Source organism: Panthera onca, chromosome B2 (assembly GCF_046562875.1).
Source record: "Panthera onca isolate mPanOnc1 chromosome B2, mPanOnc1 haplotype 2, whole genome shotgun sequence".
NCBI classification, from domain to species: domain Eukaryota; kingdom Metazoa; phylum Chordata; class Mammalia; order Carnivora; family Felidae; genus Panthera; species Panthera onca.
Window position 1 is genome coordinate 135,261,172 of NC_138343.1, and position 24,514 is coordinate 135,285,685.

Genomic DNA, 24,514 nt, shown 5'->3' on the forward strand with positions numbered 1-24,514 from the left:
GCAGAAGAAGAATGGCAGTGACAGACACAGGATCCGTGGACGTTGTGGCCACTCCGTAAGTGTACCCGAACGGAAGGATTTCAGGAATGAATTGGGAAGGTTAGCCCACAGAAGGTTTGTCAGTTCGAAGGCCATGCTGTGAGTGAGAGCCAAGCCTGCTCTGGGTTACAGAGGTGGCGGAGATCAGTACGCCCCCGTTCCACATGAAGAAAACGGGTGGAACTTCAAGACGTGAGTTCTCTCACCCTGGAGATGCGAAGCGAAGCTAGACGCGGCCGTGCAGTGGGCCCGCTGAGGGAGTTCAAGCCAACTCAGTGGGGGCCGGCCCATGTGCCCTGTGCTCCTTCCTGTGCCCCGCTGCCCGGGTGAGCCCGCCGGCTTGTCCGTCACACCTCACACGGCCCTGGGCCCTCTTACGCAAACCACTGTCAGGGACCCCACTCTCCCTGGCCTGCCCTAGGAGCCTCAGGCCATTGCCATCTGATCTGGAACGTCCCCGCTCTGAGCGCCAAAGGCAGTTTTTGAAAGAACGATTTCACCAAGTAGGACTGTGTTCAAGGAAGCCATCCCAAGTGAAAAGAAGGTGGGCAAAGAGAAGAAACGTTTCTGCGTTCCAGTCTCGCATACACGCACTAACCCAAAGACGAACCCCTTTCCTTTCCGATACTTTCTTTTTTTTTTTTTTTTCCTGAATCCCATTCTTCAGGGAGATAATGCTGTTAAAATGTCTGCCTCCCTGTAAATAGGGGGAAAATTTATAATAACATGGACTAAAGTCCTGCGTTTGATAGGATTCTTGCCTCCTTTGCCAACACACTCTTCTCCCTTTTCTTAGAACCCAGAAATTAGATTTGGATTGCATAATTATTTATGAGATAGCCAGCATCTCTGCGGATTGCTGTATGACGTCAAGAGTGATTGCTGCTTCTGGCTCACTCCTGCCTCCCTAATAGCTAGCTGCATTCCCCTCACTGGCAAGATGATTCTAGATCATCGAAGACCATTTACAGTCTTGTCTAGAAATCGGAATTCCGTGGTTCAGTCGTTAACGCAGCTCAAACTTTTCTCACCTCGTCCTCAATTCTCACGTATCGTGCTGGTGAACCTACACAGACTAAGTAATGGTTCTCTTGAAACTCTTCATTCCCTTTCTTTTCCACCCCCCAACGACTAACCCGTTAGTGCTTGGCAGCTTAATAGGTGTGGGATTGCCCTACAGGAAAACAGAAGTGATGAAATCCTTTTGGATAAATCAGCCTCCTACTGCCTTTGCCTCTCAGCGCAAACCAGGCTTCTGTGTGCCTTTTGCCGTCCACCAAGAATGCATTCCTCACGGGGTCGATGGCGTCTTGTTTCCTGCTCCACCTCCGCCCCAGTCTAGCATTAAAAAAGAAAGTCACCTGGGCGCCTGGGTGGCTCAGTCGGTTAAGTGTCCGACTTCAGCTCAGGTCACGATCTCACGCTCCGTGAGTTCGAGCCCCGCGTCGGGCTCTGGGCTGATGACTCAGAGCCTGGAGCCTGCTTCCGATTCTGTGTCTCCCTCTCTCTCTGCCTCTCCCCCGTTCATGCTCTCTCTCTGTCTCAAAAATAAAACATTAAAAATTTAAAAAAAAAAAAAAAAAAGAAAGTCACCTGAGATCGTTCGGAGGCATTTGACATAGAGTAGGAGCACAGGACATGATCGCTTTTGTGTGGGGAGTAGGAATCATCTCAAAAGCCCTTGGGGTAATCACATCTTACAACCCTTTGGGATAATCACGGTCCACGTTATGTCCCCCAGAAGTCATCTTTCTGGAACTTTCCCTCTTGTATCATGACTTTTGACAGTTCTGTCTTTACAGTTGACCGATACGATATCTCCATACCTGCAAGCACACAGGAAAATAGTATAGCAGAAAGAAAAATGAGTCTGTATTTACACTTTGTTAGCTATCAGAGCCCTATTCCATACATCATTCGAGTACATCTCAGCCAGTGCCGGGGGGGGGGGGGTGTGTGGGACCAACTCTGCATTTTTAAAATGTTTGGGTTTTTTTTGTTTGTTTGTTTTGTGTTGTTTTGTTTTTGAGAAAGAGAGCAAGTGGGGGAGGGACAGCAAGCTGACAGAGGGCTGTCAGCACAGAGCCCAGTGCGGGGCTTGAACTCATGAACCATGAATTCATGACCTGAGCCAAAACCAAGAGTCGGAAGCTTAGCCAAATGAGCCACCCAGGCGTCCCCCAACTCTGCATTTTACATGCAGAAGCAGACGCTCCGAGAAGGTGACGGACTTGTGCCATAACGGATGGACGCTTGACAGAAGGAGAAGCATTATAGTCCAAAGGAGAAAGCTTTGGGCTCATGCAGAATTGAGTTTAAATCTTGCCTGGGCCTCCTACGGTCGATAAAATTTGAGCAAGTTAACTCCTCTCTCCGAGCCTCAGCTTCTTTATCTATAAAATAGCGTCTGATACTGACACCAACTTCACCACTTGGCTGTGAGGACAAAATCAGACTCTCAGTGTTGTGTGTTAACTCAGGAGTTAAGGTTGAAAACCCTCTTCGTATCCTTCCTCTGACCTTGCAAACATTTCGAGGTGCGGCCTTGACGGCAAGAGAGGATAGTGTTTGTTTTTATTAAAGGGTCTTTCCTGTGCTTTGTGCGAAGCCAGTCTCTTGATCGCAGCGGGGGCTGGATGGAGGGAGATCAAAACAGACCGGGAAGACTCGGCCCAGGCAGCCAGCATCCCCGATTTCTGAACTACTACACTTTCTGTTTGTCCAGGAGGGTTTGCTCTCCTGCTGGTCCGTTTAAGGCGGGGCGGCCGGGTTGGGGGGGGGGGGGGAGTTAATTTGGTTATTGAGGAATCATTTTCTATTCCTTAATGATTCAAATTTGAACATGTGTCAGTTGTTAGGGTGGTTTGTGAGCCTCAAGTTTGAAATACATAAAGATAAGTATAAACACACATACATGTGTATATAGTTTTTAAATTGGTAGAAAAAAAATATACGTCGTATAAAATTTCCCCTTTTAACCATTTTTAAATGTACAGTTCTGGGGCCTTAAGTGCATGTCACATTCTATGTGTAGTTATAATTAATTAATAGAATTTTAAAACGTAAAATTACCTTTATGCACATCTCTGTGCATCTTTTATATTTCATAGCAATTGCAAACACACACACACACACCGCGAGGAGAAGGGATGTGGTTTGTTGTTACTGCCCTTGTCCTTGTAGCATCGTCTCCCCCTGTGACGTGCTCTGGCTCCTTCTTCCCTTTTACAGACTCGCCCTTGGTCCCTTCCTGCTCCCACCGGCCCTTTCAGCTCTCTCCCCCCTGCTGAGCAATGGAACGTTTGGAGTGTTCTGTACAAAGCAGCCCCTTACATTTTCCATGCAGCGCAGTATCTCATTCAGAAATCCTGTGCTCTCATGTTCTGCTTTCTGTTATGACCGAGCTGGGTCTTTCAACCAGACTTCTCCAAGCCCATCATCAGCCTCTTTCCCCCCCCCCCCCCCCCCCCCCCCCGCCCCCCGGCCTCCTTTCCACCATTCAGCTGCAAATTCCCCCGTTGCCTCCCCTTGACCGAACCACACCCTTCTGCGGGCACATCTCAAATCTCTGTCAAACTTAGATTCTGTTTCAGCGCTGGCTTCTGTGTTTTCTGTCAAGTCCCTTGGCCTGCAGTATATCGCTCACCTCCTCGGCCGTCTCCCCCAGCTGTCTTTGGCAGGTCTCGTCAGATCAGAGCCTCTTGTTAGAACCCCCCCAGCCTCCTCATCGCATCCGACTGAGTCCTGCGTGATTCTGGCAAAGCATGTCCCAGCTCTGTTTCCTTGGTGCCAGAAATAGCATCTGATGAGAAAGAAAGAGTGGTCTATAACTGTTTCTCGTGTGCATGTTGCAAGGATTCCTGTAATTTCATTTAAGTGCTTTCTTCTAACCTGAAAAGTGGAATGTCACTATGATAGAAGTTTCCAGAAATGCGTTATTTGATCTAAAATTGCGAGCCCATCAAGAAAGACTGAGGGTTGTAAAATGAACCATCAGCGTCCCACCCTGTTAGCCAGCCACCTTCTGCCACTTCTTCATCCACTGCCTGGACATTCCGACTGTAATGTAGGTGACGGGCAACCATTGTGTAGGGACAGTACCCGTTTCTCAGCCTAAAACGCAAGCACTTAAGGAATATTCTTTAATATTATCACAGATCTTATCATTAAAGGGACCAAATACAACATACCACTTTAAAAAAGAAGCCTACCAGGACGCCTGTGTGGCTCAGTCGGTTGAGCGTCTGACTTCAGCTCAGGTCATGATCTCATGGTTCGTGGGTTCGAGCCCCGTGTCGGGCCCTGTGCTGACAGCTCGGAGCCTAGAGCCTGCTTCAGATCTGTGTCTCCCTCTCTCTCTCTCTCTCTACTCATCCCTCATTTGTGCGCTCTCTCTCTCTCTCTCTCTCAAAAATAAACATTTAAAAAAACTTTTTTAAATAAATAAAAGAGAAACCTACAACTTCAGCATTTTAGGAAAAAAACACTTAAAACAGCACAGGCTTTCAGTCACTCCAGTATCTGAGAGTTTGGAGACTTGTCTTAGTGATGACTTTTTGTGAAAAAATGATTTCTGTTTCCTTTGGTAAAAGTACAGTTGACCTTTGAACCAACACAAGATTGAACTGCACCGACCCACGTATGCGGATTGTTTTCAGTAAATACGCTACCATCCTGTAAATGTATTTTCTCTTTGTTTTGGTTTTCTTAATAACCGATTCTTTTCTCCAGCTTCCTTTATTGTAAGACTAGTACATACAACATACAATCTATGTGGTAATCAACTATTTACCTTGAGCAAGGCTTCTGGTCAACAGTAAGCTGTTAGTTACATTTGGGGGGTAGAGTCAAGTATTCTTGGATTTTTGACTATGTGGGGGTGGTTGGTGCCCCACATCTCCCATTGTTCAAGGGTCAGCTGTAGTTTATTATGCTCTTCAGTGAGACTCTTACACCCAGAGTTTTTTCTTCGGAAGCACATTTCCAAAGGATCCGATAGATCTCCATGAGGGAAATTATGAACGCTGCTGAACAATCAAGAAAAAGAGACTCTTGTAAAAAAAAAAAAAACACACACACACAAAAACGAGGGCTCCTTGAGTGTGAAAATAGCACTTAAACCACACCTTCAACCACTCGTATTACTCTTATAATACATTGAGGTTTACAAGCCAAGTTTGTGGAAAGGGGATCAACACGTACGGCATAAAAATACATGTTAGTAGGCAAAGCCACGTGCTCAGGCCACGTTAGCGCTTCTTCATGCGGGTGGGAGGAGATCATTAAAATCACCCCTTCCTATGTGTTCCTTTCCTTGACGTTGCTCTTATGTTCTGCTTGAGCGTAGAAAAGCTCGCCTCTGTGAATTTTTATCGTCATCATTTGACGTAGGCAAATAGAGATCTTTCGGCGACGAGCTTTTTTTCCATCCCCAGACCCCAGCTATATCCACTGCACATCTCGTTTGCCTTAGGACAGTGAGATTCCTCTGGAGTCTTCTGGGTTAACCTGTCGCTCAGGGCCAGCGAGCCAGCAGGGACACCTGCTCAGTGAGCTGGCTCCCGTTAGTCAGCACGTACGCGTTTAGGAGCTCAGATGTGCTGGTTGACAGCCAGGGACAAGCTTTGTGTCAAAGATACAAGTGTCTGTTTTTCTCAGTAAGAGCACTGCTCCCAAGACACTAAAGGTGTATTGCGATGAACCCCTTATACCTTGTGTGTGCCCAGGATAAGTTAACGTCGATGGTTTCATATACTTTTATTTGAAGCACTAGAAAGGTAGGGGCGCCTGGGTAGCTCAGTCGGTTAAGTGTCTGACTTCAGCTCAGGTCAGGATCTCACAGTTCATGAGTTCGAGCCCCGCGTCGGGCTCTGTGCTGGCAGCTCGGAGCCTGGAGCCTGCTTTGGATTCTGTGTCTCCCTCCCTCTCTGCCCCTCCCCGACTCATGTCCTGTCTCTCTCTCTGTCTCTCCAAAATAAATAAAAACATTTAAAAAGTTAAAAAAGAAATTCTATCGTATTGATAGTAGAGTATTGGCTTAGTGTTTTCATGGGTCTCCTAAGACTGTCAGAGCTGCTGACTTTAGAACTTGACCTCCAGGTATATTGAGATGCCCCTGTATTATAATACCTGTATACTTCATTGATATTGGGAGCTTCTTTTTTAACCTCTGTTTTAAGTTTGGTTTTATTTCACTCTGTCCATGTTGGCCATTTCCTCCTCACGAAAAAATATTTTAAAGCTTTGTGTAACTGCTTTTCTGGAATTTGTAGATCAGTTTTATTCCACCAAGAAGGTCTTAAATAATATAATAATTCTTGGGGTGCCTGGGTGGCTCGGTTGGTTAAGTCGCCTACTCTTGATCTGGGCTCAGGTCATGATCTCATGGTTTGTGAGATCAAGCCTCACGTCGGGCTCTGTGCTGGCTGTAAGGAGCCTGCCTGGGATTCTCTCTCTCTGTCTCTCTCTCTCTGCTCCTCCCCCACTTGCTCTTTCTCTCTCTCTCTCTCAAAAATAAATAAACATTTTTTTAAAATAAATAAATAAATAAATAAATAAATAAATAAATAATACAATAATTCTAGCAGGTTTCCCAGACCTTAGCAAAAAAAGATGTGCTGTCTAAACTTTGACTAACTCAGCTTCTTTGAGCCTGGATCACCATATATACAAAATGAATATAACGCAGGAAGAAGTCACCACATCCTCCAACTTACCTTTGTGCTGTTCCTCAGCTAATTTTACGGTGCACGTACTGTGGGCGGAAGGCTGTACAACGATACAACAATTGGTCAGAGTTGTTCTCCAGAGCTGTGCTGCCCAGGCCCATAGTGACCGATTACAGGTGGCTATTTAAATTTAAATTAACCACAATTAAGAATTTTGTCCTCCAGGGCACTAGTGTGTCGTATTTGTGCGTTGTGTCATTGTCCCCACCCCACCAGACGCGCTTTATTCAGGAGGTCCCCAAAGTTCTTTGTATACCGTGACATCTTGAAAGTACTCGCCCTCGGTGGCTATTTATTTATTCAGCAGATGTTTGTGGAATCCCTACTGCGTGCAAGCCACTCTCCTAGACATTAGGGATAGGAGGAGAATGATGTGGTGAACAGATAAATTAGTAAATATTTACAGAGTCAGGGAAAGCCAGGGGTGGTTAATTCGTAAGCTTTCATAATTTACCATTTTATTTGTTTTATTGAAAACGCGTTTAAAACCAAGCAGTGTAGGTGAATATCAAGTTCAGATCAAGATCACGTGACAGCTTGGCTCTCTTTTTTGTTGTTTTTTCTTAAAAGATTGTACTTCTCCCCCAAATTGAGCCGAGCAACAGCAGGATGTCCCTTGCCTACTGACATAACATAGGTTGTATGCGATGGGAACTACCTTATCAGGGCAGTTTTTAGTTTTTATATAAAACCCAAAAGATACATTGACTAAGATAATCTTTTTATTTATTCGCTTGTCCACGTGAGTGACAAAGAAAAATTGTAGTCGCAGTCCAGAGAGGATTTTGGTCTTGGGATTTGTGGCTAGGTCAGCTGACGCGCTTGATTTATTTAGCATGGGGCTGCGGGTCACGCGCCAGGGTGTGGATGTGACATTCTCTTAGGCTCACGTTGGACAGCACTGCACGTGTCAGAGCGGTCAGGGGAGCACGCTCATCTTCCCCGGGCATAGCAAGCCTGGGGCCGGGGCGGCGAAAGTGCGGAAGGGCAAGAGGCAGGCAAGGCATGTTGGGAAGCCTGGGGGTCTGGCATCTGAGGGTAAAGAGGGGAGACAAGGCGCCCAGCTGGACTCCTACTGCTGGCCTTTGCCTGCTTCCCTACACTTTCCCAGCATGTCACGTTTGGGCGGTTGCAATTTTCCTACAGGAATTAGACAAAAAACAACTACACGGCTTACCTAGTCAGCCTGGCACCTGCTTGAAATTCTCATAACACTATCAAATGAGCGTTGGAAAGGAGGGTGGTTTAGTCGTCAGCCGAAAATGCGTATTTCTGAATGTCCCGAAGAATTGAAAGCTGAATCTCCAAGGAGGTATTTGTACACGCGCGGTCCTCACAGCATTATTCACAGCAGTGGAAAGGTAGGAAAGAGCCGAGTGTCCATCAGTGGGTGCCCAGAGAAGAAAAAAAATGCACTTACAGTGAAACATAACACAGCCTTCAAAGGGAAGGAAATTCAGACACGTGCTGCGACGTGGACGGACCTTGAGTGTCATGCTAATTGAAATACCCCAGGTGCAAGAGGCCGAATGTTCTCTGGTTCCACCTGTGTGAGGTAGCTGGGGTAGCCAAATTCGTAGAGGAAAAGCAGTTGCCACAAGCCGAGGGGAGGGAAGAAGGGGGAGTTAGTGTTGAATGGGTACACAGCTTTTGTTTTGCCAAATGAAAAGAGTTCTAGAGATTGGTTTTACAACCGCATGGAGGTACTTCGTATGGAACTATATACTTCAAAATGGTTAAGATGGTCAATTTTCTATTACTGTATATTTTACTACAATTAAAAATTAAATACGTATATTTCTTGAAATGAAATACTGTCAGGTTTAAAAACACGCAGTACAGGGGCCCCTCGGAGCATCCGACTCTTGATTTCGGTTCAGATCGTGATCCCAGGGTCGTGGGATCAAGCCCCACGTCGCATCCGGGTCTGTGGTGAGCGCGGAGCCTCCTTCAGATTCTTGCTCTGTCTCTAAAAATAAAGGGGGAAAAAAACCATAATACATTAGTTAAATACCCACTCGCTAATTCCTTCACTAATCATCCTTTTACTCTTACCTGCTTCACGTGTGAGCTCTTTAAGTATTGTCGTAACAGAAAAGTCATATTGTAACCCAGAGTTGAGTAAATAGTGCGTTGCAGTCGTTGGATTATGTTATAAATGGCAATATCCTTTTTTGTTGTCATTTTGTAGCTCTCCTGGGGACACTGCCTGTTGCCCAGGACCACCCACTATCATACTATTTGGGGAGCACAGTATCCTGAGACCTGACTTCCCCTGACAAAGCATGGGCATTTGCTTGCTCTCTGTGGATGCTGGAAATATTTTCCAGCATCCGATTAGCTTCTGTTTCTTAAAAAGGTTTGCTCTTTGCAAAGCAGTTATTGACCAGCAGAGGAGACCGTGTTAGCTTAAGTGCAGCGTCGAAAGCAAGCACTTCAGTGCCCGTCCACATATCCTGCTGATGAGGAAGGTCTAAGGTTCAGCAAAAAGTCCTTTCTCGTTATTGTCTCCAGTACATCAGCACCTTCACTTTCTTAAAATCTGACATTGACATTGTACCACATGGAATCCTTGCTTGGTCAACAGGAGATTCAGAAATATCTGTTCCCGGGGTACCTGGGTGGCTCAGTTCAGTTAAGCGTCTGACTTCGGCTCAGGTCGTGATCTCGCGGTGTGTGGGTTCGAGCCCCGCGGCGGGCTCTGTGCTGACAGCTCAGAGCCTGGAGCCTGCTTCGGATTCTGCGTCTCCCCCCTCTCTCTGCCCCACCCCTAGGGCCTCATGCTCTGTCTCTCAATAATAAATAAAACTGTTTTAAAAAAAGAAAAGAAAGATTTGTTCCTTTGCTCAACTATATATTGAGGGCCTACTCTGTACTCCAGGGGCTGTGTCAATACCCCGCCTGTAGGTGAACAAGAGGTGGTCCCTGACCTCAGAGAAGTTCAATAGGCTGTTCCTTCTTTTCACCTAATAGGAATGTGGAATCTTTTACAGTAGAAGCTGCCCTGTAGGTTATCTCTGTAATTCTTCCTACAGCATTCCTGGCACCATACCTCGCTTACACTGATCTCTCCTGGAGCAGGCAGGTCACCATTGAGTGAGGCAGTTCCGAGGATTACAGCTTCTCCTTAAACATCGGGCTAAGAATTAACTTCTTTCTCCTTTCTGTCTTTGCTGCGCGTTCTGCCTTCCTGGAAAATAATGATCCTTTCTTTTTGGAGTACTCCCTTCTGGAGGTGCAGATTATTCTCTGATTTCTCCGGTGACAGCCCCTGGAGTACAGGCCCCTGGCCATGTGGTAGACTTCAGGGTCCCAGTTTGATCCTAGGACCATTACCATTTGACGTCCATCAGTGTACCCAAAAATAGCCTGAGCCCTGCCGGCAGCCGCCTTACTGCCATTCCCGGGTGAAGCCCCAGTCCTGTAAAGCATCCGTGTAAGCGCATTACAGGGCCATCTGAACAGAAGAGAAAAGAATGCCTCCCTGTGCTTCAGAAGGATCAGTAAAAGCTTTGTAGAGAAGCTGGCCTTTGAGAGAGACCTTAGAGAGCTCGGAGATTGATCTTGCGGGATTACAGACGAAGAAGCTTTATGTGCAGGGCCCAGAAGCAAGAAGACATGGGGAAATTTTAAGATATGGGGGCTTAACCTTATGCTTCAGAGCACATATTGTGCAGGTATTTAAATATCACAACCAGATTTTTTCTTCAGTAGGCCGTGAATAGCGGAAGACTTTTGGGTTTGTCGTAGTTGGGTACCTTTTCAAAAGGACCTTTTAGACCATGGTAGAGTAGAGGGCATGTTGGAAGTGAAGAGACCAATTAGGAAGCTTCACAATGGGCTAGACCATTAGCATCTCAACCAAGGCAGGGGTACTTAGAAGGATCATTCCCCCCACATCCTCACCTATCCTTGATATTCTCATACTTTTCATTCTTGCCAAGCTAATGAGTGTGAGTTAGATTTTTATCCTTTTCGTTTGTTTCCTTGATTACTAATGAGAGTGGCCATTCTTTATATGGTTATTAGTCACTCCTTTGGCCCAGTATTAATTATTTGTCTTTTTCTTGACTTGTGGGAGGTTTTTTTAATTCATTCCAGTAACTAATCTTTTGACTGCTAAATATTTGCTTATATCTGTCTTCTCCCAGACTGTTCCTTATCCTTTATCCTTATTTATAATGTCTTTTTGTACACAAGAAGTTTTTAATTTTGATGTCAGATCTATCAATCATTTCTTTTAAGGCATATTCTGTTCTTACCATATTTAAGAAATCCTTCCCTACCTCAAGATCATAAAGAGAGCTCCTAATGTTTTCTTCCAATATTTAGAGTTTTAATTTCAAAAGTTATGCCTTTGTTCTATATTGGATTTATGTAAGTGCCACTTGCGAGGTAGGAATCTAATTTTATTTCTCTCTAGCTGAACGCCAGTTGAATGGTCAGCCCTTTCTCTGTTTTGTGTCATTTCTACTATATACGGTCCCACACCTGCTGCGGTATCCTTCTGGGTTCTTTCTTATCTTCCATTGATTGATTCATGTAGTCTTATGCCAATACCATATGGAATTCATTACCATAGTTTTGTAGTCTGATTGATCTGGAAAGGCAAGTCCCTATCTTTGTTCTTATGGTTTTACTTACCTTTGAAGTTATCTTACCTATCTGTGCCATTACTCTTAGGAATTTGAGAATTGGTTGGCCAAGCATCCCAAAGCGCTCTTGGGATTTTTATTGGAATTGCACTGAACTAATAGGTGAAGTTTGAGAGAACTGACATCTGTACAGTATTCTCGTCTGTGAACAGAGTACTTCTCTCCATTGACTCAAACCATCTTTTACGTCCTTCAGGGAAACGTTATAATGACTCACACCTTCATTTATTATTTGTTGCAACGTCCAATATTTAAGTTCCAGGCTACAGAACCAGTCTACAGTAATAAAAACTCTAGTAATGAAAAACACATGCAAAAGCAGTTTGGGGTTCTGTCAGATGGGGGTGGGGGGTAGACCCAGCTTTCATTTTCTCCTATGGGATAACTCTCCTTCCTGTGTGGATCAGTAGTAATTCGTACGAATGTACAGACGTACTTCTGCCCCTTGGTGACATTCATTCCACCAACGGGCGCTCGGTCCAGCAGCTGTGCACCAAACGGTAAATCCACTAACTGCATTATGCCTCTGTACCTTCCACCCACAGTAAAATTATGAATGACATTGTCAAATGATTTGCTTAAGTAAGAATCACTTCATCTGCGACATACTCCTTTCCGGTGAACCACGGTTCTTTCTGAAGATCACATTCAGGATTTTGCCAGCAGTCTGCATCCACGTTTCCCCTCCAGCATATTATGGAGGATTGTTCTTCTCCACCACACACACTTCCGTGCCTGTATCCAGCCTTCTTGGATTCTTTCCCAGTCTCCATGATTTCTCATAATTCGCTGAAGTGACACTAGATTCAACCCCGATTTCCCAACAAAGTCAGCACATCGACATTTATATCAAAATACCAGCCCACTCCTACTCACAAAAAGAGTACTCGTTTTCTAGTATTGCTGTGTTCTCTGTTACATAACCCCGAGCCGAGATGCACTTGAGTACCAGCCTTGCGTATTTAGTTAGGAGACTCCTGTTCTGACACATAAGACCATTAAAACCGTAGTATGAAGTACATCTTTTAAAACAATGCAGTGGGTAAAAATGATTAGATAAGCAGCCTTTGAGTTGGCTGAACCTCTAAAGCTTCTTGATACTTCTTCATACTTTAAGGGTGATAGAAGGAGAAAAGAGTGTTTGTTTCAAATGCCACGGGTGCTGAGGAGGGAATCTGGTAGGGAATTTTAAGCAATTGCACAGAAACTCCCCGAGCTTTCCCTCAATTCTTTCTCCAGATTAACGTTAACAATTTTGTCGTCCTTTGTGTTTCTCCAGCTTCCAATTGTAGAAAAGATAAGAACCATCGCGCAGGCTGTATATGGAGCCAAAGATATCGAACTGTCTCCTGAGGCACAATCCAAAATAGATCGTTACACACAACAGGTAAGAGTTACACTTTTAAGGGGGGAAAAAAAAAAGTCCACCTGTGGCTCGTAAAATGCTCACTTTGACTTCAAGACTGTTATTTGTCTCCCCAGCTGAACTCAGCCCAATCTACTTAGTCCACAGAGATTGAACTGATATCCCTGGGTAGTTTGTTGATTACAAATAGAACATTATAGCAAAGGTGTATATCCTCTGAAGGATACATCGTTGACTTTTGTGGTTACAAATTGTCCGATATGCATCGTATGTGTGATGTCGTGTCTGTGACGGGATGGTTCATCCCTCCCGCTCAGCCAGGAGCATTGAAACTTGGATGTGCGGCTGTGGAGTCGGATTTGGATGATTTGTGGTGCTTCCTCTTCCTTGCAGGGCTCTTACTCCCTTACGAATGTTAGCACGGTGCCAGGTGAGGCAAGGCGTATGTAGTGCACCTTATAAGATGGGGGTTCTTGGTGTTCATTTTTTCTGCAAGTGGTTCATTGGCTTGGGGCCGAGATTGCCCACCAGAGTCGAAGGCTCTGTCATCTTCTAGAGAGTGACAAAGGCAAGTCAGCAAATGTCTGTGAAGGTGGCTGGGAGTCAGCAGCCTGAGCCCAGTCCTACGATGACCATCATTCATGGACTCTGCTGCGGCACGGTCAGCCACCTCGACCAAAACGACCGTATGCCTCGAATGCTCCCTCCATTTTGCTGTGATGTGATAGAAGTCAAAGCACTTCCAGAGCTGGCTGGCGAAATGACTTCATTATGAGTATCATTGATCTCTTTTTTAAAATTCCCGACCCCTAAATCCTATTTGTAAATCATATTTTGACTTTTTTTTTTTTTTCATATTTTGATTTTTTTGATAAAAACTACCGATGCCGGCCAGAGTACTCTCCCAGGTTTGGTAAGATAATTAGCAACTCATGTTTTCTTAGAATTTTCCACGTATGCCCTCAGCTTGTGCTTTTAAAAAATAAATGGTTCGGGGCGCCTGTGTGGCTCAGTCGGTTAAGCGTCCGACTTCGGCTCAGGTCACGATCTCGCAGTCTGTGGGTTCGAGCCCCGCGTCGGGCTCTGGGCTGATGGCTCGGAGCCTGGAGCCTGTTTCCGGTTCTGTGTCTCCCTCTCTCTCTGCCCCTCCCCCGTTCATGCTCTGTCTCTCTCTGTCTCAAAAATAAATAAGCGTTAAAAAAAATAAATAAATAAATGGTTCCCACAAATTGCTGTACATACTGGCATTGTTCTGCAGTGAAATTTCACTCGTGTGCAATGAAATGAGTAAAGTAAGGTCATTGTCATTCATCTCTTTTTTTTTTTTACGTGAGTTTAAAATAATGTTTAAGGATCATTATTTATTCTAGTGTTTGTTTTCGGCATTAAAACTTCTTGTTTATATGAAGTCATATGCTACTAGTTTATACCCTGTTGGTTTTTTGTTTTTTTAAATATCTGGAGTGGCAAAATACTACACGGGCAAGCCTACCTCAGTTCAAATTATTTCATTCGTTGAATGATCTCTGAAACCCAAAATTCTGGCCCCCATTTCTATAGAGCAATTGTGATTGTCCCCCAGCAGATTTCTGATCAGTGTATGAGACTATTCTAGCATTTGAAAACAGACCAGCCCCACCCTCCAATTGAAAATATTGAAAAATCTTCCAAATAGTTTTAAGTTGAATCATAAGAAATTCTGCATGTGTTACCTCTGAAGACTATATTCCTTTTATCCCTACCAACTGACTGAAGAAATATTCCTTAAAAGTTATGTGTCCAGTATGTGGTGGCCATCAATTAGCAAAGTCTCTGAAGAGACACTATGTACCCTTTAATCAGAACCAGGCTGCAAGGACACTGTCCTTTTTGTGAGACCCCACATGTGACTTCCTGCCCTTTCACCTTTGGAACCCTGGGTCAGGCGTCGCCTTTGGTCCTCAAAAATAAGAGTCTTAAATAGTGACCTCATCTTAGTTCATATAATGTGATCGCAGATCAAATAACCATGATTCATAAACCAACACAAAGGGACCCTTTGCTTCCCGACAGCCTCCAAGAATGAGTGAACACGACTGAAAGCCTCATTACGGAGCCTTTCTCCATTTTTACCTTTCTGAGTCCCGGATATTAATATCCTTGGAAATAGTTTCTGACAGGGCCTTTGCTTCTCCTTTGCCTGAAAATAGCCACACTTTCCCCCAAACACACACATAATGCTGCCTTCCTTACGGAGAGTTCTCCGAAATAAACAGCAGGTACTTTCAGCCACGCGATGATCACGTGGAAATGAATTTTCTTCCCATCTTCTTGCCCAGTGAACGAGTAGTGACCAGCACCTGCCGTGTGCCTGGACCTGAGCCTCGGGGATCGTGTGGAGTGCAAGTCGGACACATACAAGAAACTGACATCTGTGCTCAATGAACACCTTTCCTTTCCTTTCTTCCAGGGGTTTGGAAATCTGCCCATCTGCATGGCAAAGACTCACCTTTCTCTGTCTCACCAACCTGACAAGAAAGGCGTACCCAGAGATTTCATTTTGCCCATTAGTGACGTCCGGGCCAGCATAGGCGCTGGGTTCATCTACCCTCTGGTCGGAACGGTGAGTAACATTCTCTGGAAACCTTCCCCAGGCTGTGTTGTCCTGATGCCTTAAGTCCTTCTGTTCTGCCAACGCTTTGCAAATCGGCTGCTGGGGATTAATAGTGTTTGCTGTTTTTCTAGACATTCTCTTCCACCATATAAAACACCTCTTCCGTCGTGGTTTGGGTTTTTCTTTCTTGTGTTTTTTAAATCGTGTGTTCAGGATCCCTTGAGTCATAAAACGGATTCCCCTCATAGAACATGGAAGCGAACAATTTGGTGGAATTCAGTCTGATATTTAAATGGTGGAATGGCTTAGTACGGTGCCTCCGGACCTTTTTCACGTTATCGTACTCAAATGATAAGATTTGATTCTAGTCAGATAATGGAGGAGACTGCTCCTGCCAGACAGGACCCGCCCAGCACCTCTAAAGGCTGGCAAAAATCCAGTGTTTCAATCCAACACATGGCTCTGCTGTTATTATGTAAACAAGCCATGAACGGGCCAAAAGTAGATTAAAAAGTGCAGAATTTTTCCCTTGACATTCACATGTTTCATCTAATATTGGGCAAGATGTTTTCAATAAGCATTTCTTGCATTCTCATTGCTTGTGAGGCATGGCGATACTCTGAGGAGCACAGGTTTGCATAGCACAGAGGCATCTAGAAAGGGTGGCGTTGGCATGCTGAATGCCCTCAGCACGGGGGCGGCGACAGCCGCTTTGGCCCGAGGTGGATGAGGGAACACGGTATGTGGAAGAAGAGAGTCGAGAATACTTCGTAAGAGCTCTGAACTGGGGAAACAGTGAATTTCAACTCACGGGCACAAAAATACATGACAGACCCAGCGTGGTCCAGCGTGGCTGGGGTTGGACGGGCCGGGGAGTCTGAGAAATGGCTCAGGGAGAGCAAGACCGGGCCAAGCTGTTACGGAGCTCGACTGTCGTCGGTGGGAACTTGGGCTTTTCTCCTCGGCACCCTGGGGAGTCACTACAGGGCGGTTTCTGAGTTTGTTTGTTCGTTTTCTTTTTATAAGAGGAAAAATGTGATCTGATTTTTATTTTAGAAAAATAGCCCCGGCAGCAGAAGGAGCATGGTTAGAGGGCTGAGAGCCAGAGGTAAATGGCACTGCAGTCGTTCAAACTAAGACGGAGAGAAGAGGAGAATGCAAGACGGATTTGAAGGGCGGCCACCTACCTGTGGGGCCGGGGGAGGGGCCCTTGCCGCCTGACTGTGGATGGCGGTGCCGTGGTCACAGAAGGCACACGGGGAAGGCAGATTGGCCGGGCCTAGATGAGTGTGGCGTAGATGTGGAGAAGCGCGGGCGTTAACGGGACACGTAAAGTGGCCTGTGGATCTGTTAGAAATGCAGACATAACACTCAGAGGAGCAGGAAGCAAGGCCTTGAGAGTTGTCAGAATGTAGATGAAGGCAGAGCTTGAACCAGGGGAGAAGCACGGATAAGCACGAGAGACCTGAGAAGAGGGTGAAGGACGACACTCCAAGCACGTTTAGGGACACCTGGGTGGCTCAGTCGGTTGAGGATCTGACTCTTGATCCCGGTTGAGGTCGTGATCTCGCGGTCGCGGGATGGAGCCCCGCGTGGGATTCTCTCTCTCCCCCTCTGTCTGCTCCTCTCTCTCTCAAGAATAAATAAATAAACATAAAAATTTTTTCTAAACGTCCACATTTACAGGGCCACCCCAGGAGTCTGGGGGGAGACCAGGGAGTCCCTAGAAGTCAGGGCGGTGGCGGGCTGGGGGAGAGGTAGCAATGGCATTGGTGTAGGGAGAAGGGTTCACATCCTATGGCTACTGGATGACATCTCCCGAGGGGAGGTGGGGCGGAGAAGGGGAGTGACTACAACAGGGGAGCCTTCCGGGGCGATGGAAATATTCTATATTTTGACTACTTTAATTGTGGTGGCGGTTCCATGACTATATTGGTTTGTCAGAACTCATAGACCTGTACCACCTGAAAAGGATGAATTTTATCGAGTATAACTTACTTATGCCTCAATGGAGATGTACGTAAGGAACAAAAATGGAGAGTGAGAAGAGTTTGCTTTATGCCCCTTAGAGTGGCCTCGTGACAGCAGCTCCTCAAGTGCTCAAAGTCTGCTGAGCTTGAGCTCAGTGAAGCTTGAGCAAGTCAGTGAAGGCCTTTGCTCAGGAACAAGAGCACAGCCCGGAGAGAGGAGGGGTGTGCCCGTGGGCCTCACTGAGGAGAAAGCCAACCTCCCTCAGAATCGGCCCTGTCTGGCCCTGTACAGATTCAAAACCCCGCGGTAACTGGCCCAGCAAATTCATTCATTCATTCACTCATTCATTCATTCAACCGGTATACAGAAGGCATGGTGCTCAGTGCTCCGGGAATCCCAAAACAAAGCAGCTTTCCATTTCAGACAGCTTACAGCTGATAGGAACAGACAGAAGTGAATGACAAAGAAAATGGTTTGGTATAAAAATTAGGAATCAATCAAGGGCACCTGGGTGGCTCAGTCGGTTAAGAGCGTCCGACTTCAGCTCAGGTCATGATCTCACTGTTCCCGAGTTCGAGCCCCGCGTAGGGCTTTGGGCTGACAGCTCAGAGCCTGGAGCCTGTTTCAGATTCTGTATCTCCCTGACTCTCTGTCCCTCTCCTACTCCTGCTCTGTCTCTCTCTGTCAAAAATAAATAAACATTAAAAAAATTTTTTTTTAATTAGTTAATAATCTTAATAGGTCTGAGCATTTAACAGTCATCAGAAGTCATAATTTAAAATCTTGTGGACACTAAACAAATAGACGCTGTGGATCTTCTCCCATCCCAGCTAATACCACCAGACCCACATGTTGAGACCAGTTCTGGGAAATCAGAGTTCTGGAGCCGCCACTCATGCGGGAACACTGACGAATGACTAGTAGGAAAACGAATGTGAGGAATGGCGTTTGGGGGGCGGCCGCAGGCCCGCAGTGTCCTGGAGAGAGCCCCGGGCTGCCCTGTGGTGCCCCCAACCGCAGGGCCAGGCCAGGAGCCGTCAGTGAAACAGTCAAGTGTGAGGACGCAGGAAGGAAGCAGTGCCTGACTAAAGAAGTTCCTGGAGGTCAGGAAACGGTCACGTGTAGTTGGTGGCCTTAGCGTCCGCTTTCTATGACAGCGGGAAGTTGCGCGTGTATCAGGGCAAGTGCACCGTTGGAGGCCAGGATCGCCTAATAAGGGCTGGTATTTACTTTTATTTGACCCCATTCTGGGCCCTGCTACAGTCTTTTGAAATGCTTCGAACATTCATCACCCGTGTGGGAGACACAGTGTAGTAATTTCCTGCTGAGATGACTGAGGGAAAGGGAATGGGGACACCGGAGGGGCTGGTTCCTGCAGGTGGGAAAATCCTAGCATCCTGAGTCACTCTTACTCTTAATCACGAAACATGTGCTTATTTGAGTTCTTCTTTTTTTTTTTAAATTATTTTCAATGTTGATCTTTGAGAGAGGGACAGAGCACGAGTGGGGGAGGGACAGAGAGAGACAGAGATACAGAATCTGAAGCAGGCTCCAGGCTCCGGGCTGTCAGCACAGAGCCCAGTGTGGGCTTGAACTCACAAACCATGGGATCGTGACCTGAGCCAAAGTGAGACGCTTAACCGACTTGAGCCACCCAGGTGCCCCCTGAGTACTTTTGAAATACATATCCATCTATCCACTCCAGAAAGAAAGGCCAAACTGAGACCTCAACATCAGAAAGCTTCTCAGTTTTTCTGCAGTGTTCATTCATTCATTCATTCATAAAACCACGTGGAGGCGAATAAGACCAAGTCCTTCCCTAATGGGCCTTCTGCTATACCGTGGTAAAAGAAATCATCCAAGTACAGGAAGCTGTAGGCTTTATGACAAAGGAGAAACAGCCCCCAGCTATGTAGTAGGTTCCAAAGTGGCGAATGTGAGTACAGACAAGTCTGTCCTCAAACAATAAACGTCTCCAGCCCTGATGACCTTGAGCGATCACGTGGTGACATGTCTGGGGAATTCAGTGTTCCCCCCTCCAGATTTAGCTTTGTGGATATTGACTGTTTAACCCCCTGTCTTTACTTATAGGCCAGAGGGTTTTTTTCCCACTTAATTACTTCATTTCATCATGTTCTATTTAGTTATGACACAATACAATAATAATTAGAAATATCAGTAACTTCTGTAGCCGCTTTGTGAGTGGCTTTCACTTCCCCGTCTGTTTGTATAGAAGCACCCGAGGCAAGGATTACTAGCTTAGGGACATTCGGCTCAGCTACCACTCTTCCCTGCACTCTCGGTGTTTCTCATCTTGCTGTAGCTACTTTTTCCTTCGCAAAATCTCAGTCTCCATTCCCACTAAACACCATATATTTTCTTGCTTCTCCTTAATGACACAGTTATATATTATTTCAGGTGTATTCTTGAAAGCTACAAACGGTACAAGATTCCTGACCAGATTATCACTACTTAGTGCATCTCCTTCTAAGACACTGTTTAGCAAATACAGGTTCTTGATGTGGGAAGAAAAGAGCAAATTGTTTTCAAGATTTTCCTACCCTGGATTCCATGGATTACCCTGTTACGTTATATTTCCGAAATTCTTTCAAAGCTTACGGTTTATCGTGTTCAATCAACCTAATAGCTTATTAAATTTCTCCAAAACAATCTTGTGCCAAAAGAAATTCAGTAGGTGGTCTTTCTCTTCTGGTCACATTGTTTTGATATTGCCTTTAGGTTTCTACAGTTTACAGGGGCTCTTTAATCATTTGGCATAAATTGCCTGACATAAAATTATTAGCACGTAAGCAAAGTATATGCCATGATATTACTGGGAAGTAAATTACACTCCACTTGGAAAAAAAACTGGGAAGACACCAAAATGTTAACATTGGGCTGCAGTAGTAGAAGCAGCTTTTTCTTCTGTACTTTTCTGCTTATTTCAGTATCTGCATTGAGCATGTGTCCCTTCTATACCATGAAAATGCAATGAATAGGCAAGTGATAAACTAAAAGTCCTTGGGAAAAAATGTTTAACTAGGGCCATTCAGTTGCCGGGGAGTCAGTAGTACTCTGTGCGCAGCAGGTGGCACCTGCCGGGTCTCGTCGTCTGCCCATCCCAGCTGCCTTGCAGTGTTTTAACACCTGTAAAGGTGAGACCCTGAAGGCGGGACAGAAGGGCTAGGGTGTCGTCGTAAGAAATGCACTCCTGAGCGTGGTGCGTCTGGTTCTGTCTAACGTTTGCCAGCCCCAGATTCTGCTAAGGAAATGCGAGATCGAATTGTCAAACAGTTGGCGTGGAGAAACGTCCGGCTCTGTGAATTCCACCCCAAGTCCATTTAATGTCAGCGTTCGGTGTGTCCCACTCTTCTCCTTCGATATCGCACTGAGACTCCCAAAGAACGTAGAAGTCCTCCCGTGCTGAGGTCCCCCTGACAGGGAAGTCTTCTCTATCGACCAACGTGGGACATAAAATTACGACAAGATGACTCTTCGGGGCAAGAACGTGGGCTAGAATTTTGGAGATAAGCAGACTCACGGTTCACGCGGAAGGGATTAAGACGTCATAGGGCGTTGATATGCTGGTCACTGCCAGGGAGGGCGTTTCGGGAGGCAGAGTGGATACTTGGAACTGAACAGAAAAAAAGCTAAGTGCTTTCACCCCACAAACTGATGAGATGGGGGGGACTAGGAAAGGCAGCAAGTCAAAGCTCCCCTGTCCCTTCCTCCTCCCTTCGCTTTGGTCCCTGGGCTCTTTCCAGAGCAGAGTATTGATCACGGGCACTGCCTACGTGTTCGTGCGTTTTTTGCTCCTGCCGCGACTGGCCTGGCCCGGACCCATTGCAGTGTGCAAGTCTGTCCAAGAAAGAGGGACCAAAAGATCAGCGCTAAAGCACGCAGTTTACCGAGCGAGCACATGATCGTGCACTGGTGTGGCCTTCATTTCCACTCTGACCTGACCCGACCCGGCCACATCTGTGCCCAGGTGCGCCGCTGACCACATCGCCTGGCTGGGCTGTGGAGAGCAGGAAACCGCCGCCGTGTATTTGGGAAGTGAGTGATGTCATCCACAACTCATGCTGGGTGGAGACTTACTGGCCTGGGGGGTGCAGGGGGTGGGAAAGTAGACCGTGGCCCCACCCAGCTGAGCCTCGGCCCCGTTTTGTTCTTTCTCACGTTTCGGCTAAGCTCACTTTGTTTTCCGTTCTACTCCCTCTACTGTAAAAGTATGTACTGAATGTTTAGTTTCCACTGGATCCGATTCAGGTCAGCGATGAAGTTATTCTCAAGCGCGGTGGGGCTACGTTCTCCCCTCTGTGCGCCGGCCCCACTTAGGGATGCATGGTTATAAACTGGCTTCACTCGGTTAAGCATGAAGGTGAATTAATTCAGCCTTTGTAGGTTCAAATCAAATGCATCGCTCCTCACATTTTCCAGAGATTTACGGCCAGTTACATGGTGAAAAAATTAAACATTCACTCCCCAGGCTGCACTTTAAATGCAGTGGGTAAGCAGTCATGTAGTTAGGGGCTCACTGTCGCGTGACATCACGCATCCCTCAGCCCCAGCGCATCGCTCGGACCCTCAGAAGCTACAAAATCACCCCCTCGTTTCACTCCCTCCCCTCCCTCTCTGCTTTTCCACCCTCCTACCCTAGCCCCCACAAATAAACAAAGAATTCCAAGCTTATTTCTTTTAAGTCTCAGCACACAGCCTTCCTATCTCCCCCTCCTCCTCAGCCCTGGTTACCCCAACACCTGAAATAAACCAGACTCCTGCCCTGCTCACGGGTCTCCCTCCCCATCTGGCCTCCTTCTCTTTGTGCCATGCCCTTTCCCTCCTTCCCTGGGGATCTGATTCGTTTCCTCTCCCCACCCGGCGCGGGTCCCCTTCTCACTACCCTGCCTTATCTCTACATCAGAATTTCCTGCCTTCTCCCGAACATGCCTTCCTCCAGCACAGGCAGCCACTGGCTTCCTCTTACAGTGACGTCCCTGCAGCATCCCCGCGGGCTGGCTGGTTGCTTTGTGACCACACCTTCCTCCCCAGGGTCCAAAGGCCAGCCAAACAAGTGTCTGTTGTCCTTGTCTTCCAGGGTGACATGTTTTAGGGGAAAGGAAGGTGGCCGGCAGCGTTCTCGATTTCCAGAAACCGTTTATCACATTGACAAGCTTTGTGACTCATGAAAATGACGTTTGCTTCTCTAGCGCATGAGGTTATCTAGGTCTCGTCCATTTGCTTAGAGGGTCTTTTCTCCCCTAGTGTGACGCTAATTTATTTTTAGCATAAATATAAAATCACTTTAACTGCAATCAGCTTTGGCTGGATAATAAGCCAAGGGATAACAGTATCAGAGATCTCTGTCATCGAGTTAAATTTTTAACCTGTTATTAATCCCCACATGTTGGTTCTTTCTTACTTTGTACAAACCTAGAAGAGGTGTTTGTAGCACTTAGTGTCCAGCCCCACAGTCGGCATATTTATCTTGTGTTTTCTCTAGGGACTGGTGAAAGACTGGCCCCTTCCTCCTCCACTTCCGTCTCCAGCCTGCTTGCTTTCTCCCTGTTTTTAGTTTGGATTCAGGGCAGAAACTGACGGTCGAGGCCCACCCCAGTTCAGAACTTCCGAAAGACACCCGTACAATCATCTGGTCCTCATGGAGCTTTTCTTTACTGTGCCTCTTTGTTGCATTTGTTATACTTGACTATCACAGTGTTTAGTAAGAGGCTTATAATCAGAAGCAGCTCAGCCATCTCTGCATGGGAAATTAAATTCATACAAACCAGATTCCAGCTTTCCAAACTAAAGGGCCCAGTGCTCCTCAGAGTCATTTTGTAGGGTGTGGAGGGAATGGATAAATGGAAAGAGGGCTAAATTTATCGGACATTTGGCACACTTTAAACCTACAGTTATGGGGCACGTGGATGGCTCAGTCGGTTAAGCGTCCAACTTCCGCTCGGGTCATGATCCCACAGTTTGTGAGTTCGAGCCCCGCGTCGGGCTCTGTGCTGATGGCTCGGAGCCTGGAGCCTGCTTCGGATTCTGTCTCCCTCTCTCTCTGCCCCTTCTCTGCTCGTGCTCTATCTCTCTCTCAAAAATAGATAAAACATGAAAAAAAATTAAACCTATACTTATAGTTTTCAAGGAAAATATAATTGATAATATCTGAAGTCATGGCAAGTTGCAGGCCTGACCTTAATTTATCCACCCATGGATATCAGATTAAGTGTTAAAAAACATAATTTACCTATTATGTGTCTCCATTAAATATTTTCTGTTTATCGCTTTTGAAAGAAAGAATGGTCATCTTTTAGCCTTTCCTTCATATCACTGAAAACTCAAAACATTTTATACCAGTGAGAATCACAAATCTAATTTAATCAGGGAACAAATGTAACTATAAAGTCCCTAGAAGACCCATAAAGAAAATTCACAGACTCATTGCCAACCCCCTATAAGAATTTGCTGGTATGCCTGCATTAGGTATGCGTAATAAAGGCACCGCGTTCTGGTAAGGAGGAGACCTGGGGCTGGAAACGTAAGTTGCTGCAGCGATCACGGACGTCCGTCTTCTGTTTGAGACTCATTCCAACCCCAAGAAAGCTCTAGAGAGTGTAGGACCCATGTAAGTTACCTACCATGCTTTCTTGCACCTTTCAAAATCTATCATCCAATTCCCAAACCCGTCTGTGTTTCTGCTCTGAAAACCGACTTTCCAAACCTCCAGACCCGCCCCCACGACTGGCTCTGGGGAGACGGTGCCCCTGTGCCATCTGCTCACCTCCGGTTCCTCTGTCTCTCACTCGGTGCCACCCAGCTGAGATGCATTGCAGTTCATTCCTTCGGGTGTCTGTGCTCGTCCCATGTCGCCTTGCCCAATATCTCCTGTCCCTCCAGGCCCCCCTCTAAGAACCATGTCTCCAGTTCCCTTGACCTTTCCACAACTGGAAGTCCAGCAGAGAACGTACGTTCGGAGCTGCCCAAGTGTGTTGGTCGCCTGCCAACGCCACAGAGAGCAAGGGAATTTTTAAGGAAGGCTCTGCCCATGTGAACTCACCATCGGTAGACTCCCAGACTTAAGTTCCAGTTGGGAGAAGCAGTCTTGTAAGGAGCTCATACCCCAGGCTCTAGTGCCCACCAGCCCTATCTGCTCATTACT

General features: G+C 46.2%; 1 protein-coding gene across 2 annotated transcripts in view; it reads left to right on the forward strand.

Annotated features, from left to right (window-relative positions):
* Positions 1-24,514, forward strand: part of MTHFD1L (methylenetetrahydrofolate dehydrogenase (NADP+ dependent) 1 like) — a 184,183-nt gene that overhangs the window by 117,721 nt on the left and 41,948 nt on the right. For both annotated transcript variants that reach the window (XM_078447464.2, XM_078447463.2), the window contains exons 25-26: positions 12,702-12,809; positions 15,238-15,390. In XM_078447464.2, coding sequence (XP_078303590.1) covers positions 12,702-12,809; positions 15,238-15,390 — 261 coding nt within the window. The remainder of the gene's footprint in view (positions 1-12,701; positions 12,810-15,237; positions 15,391-24,514) is intronic.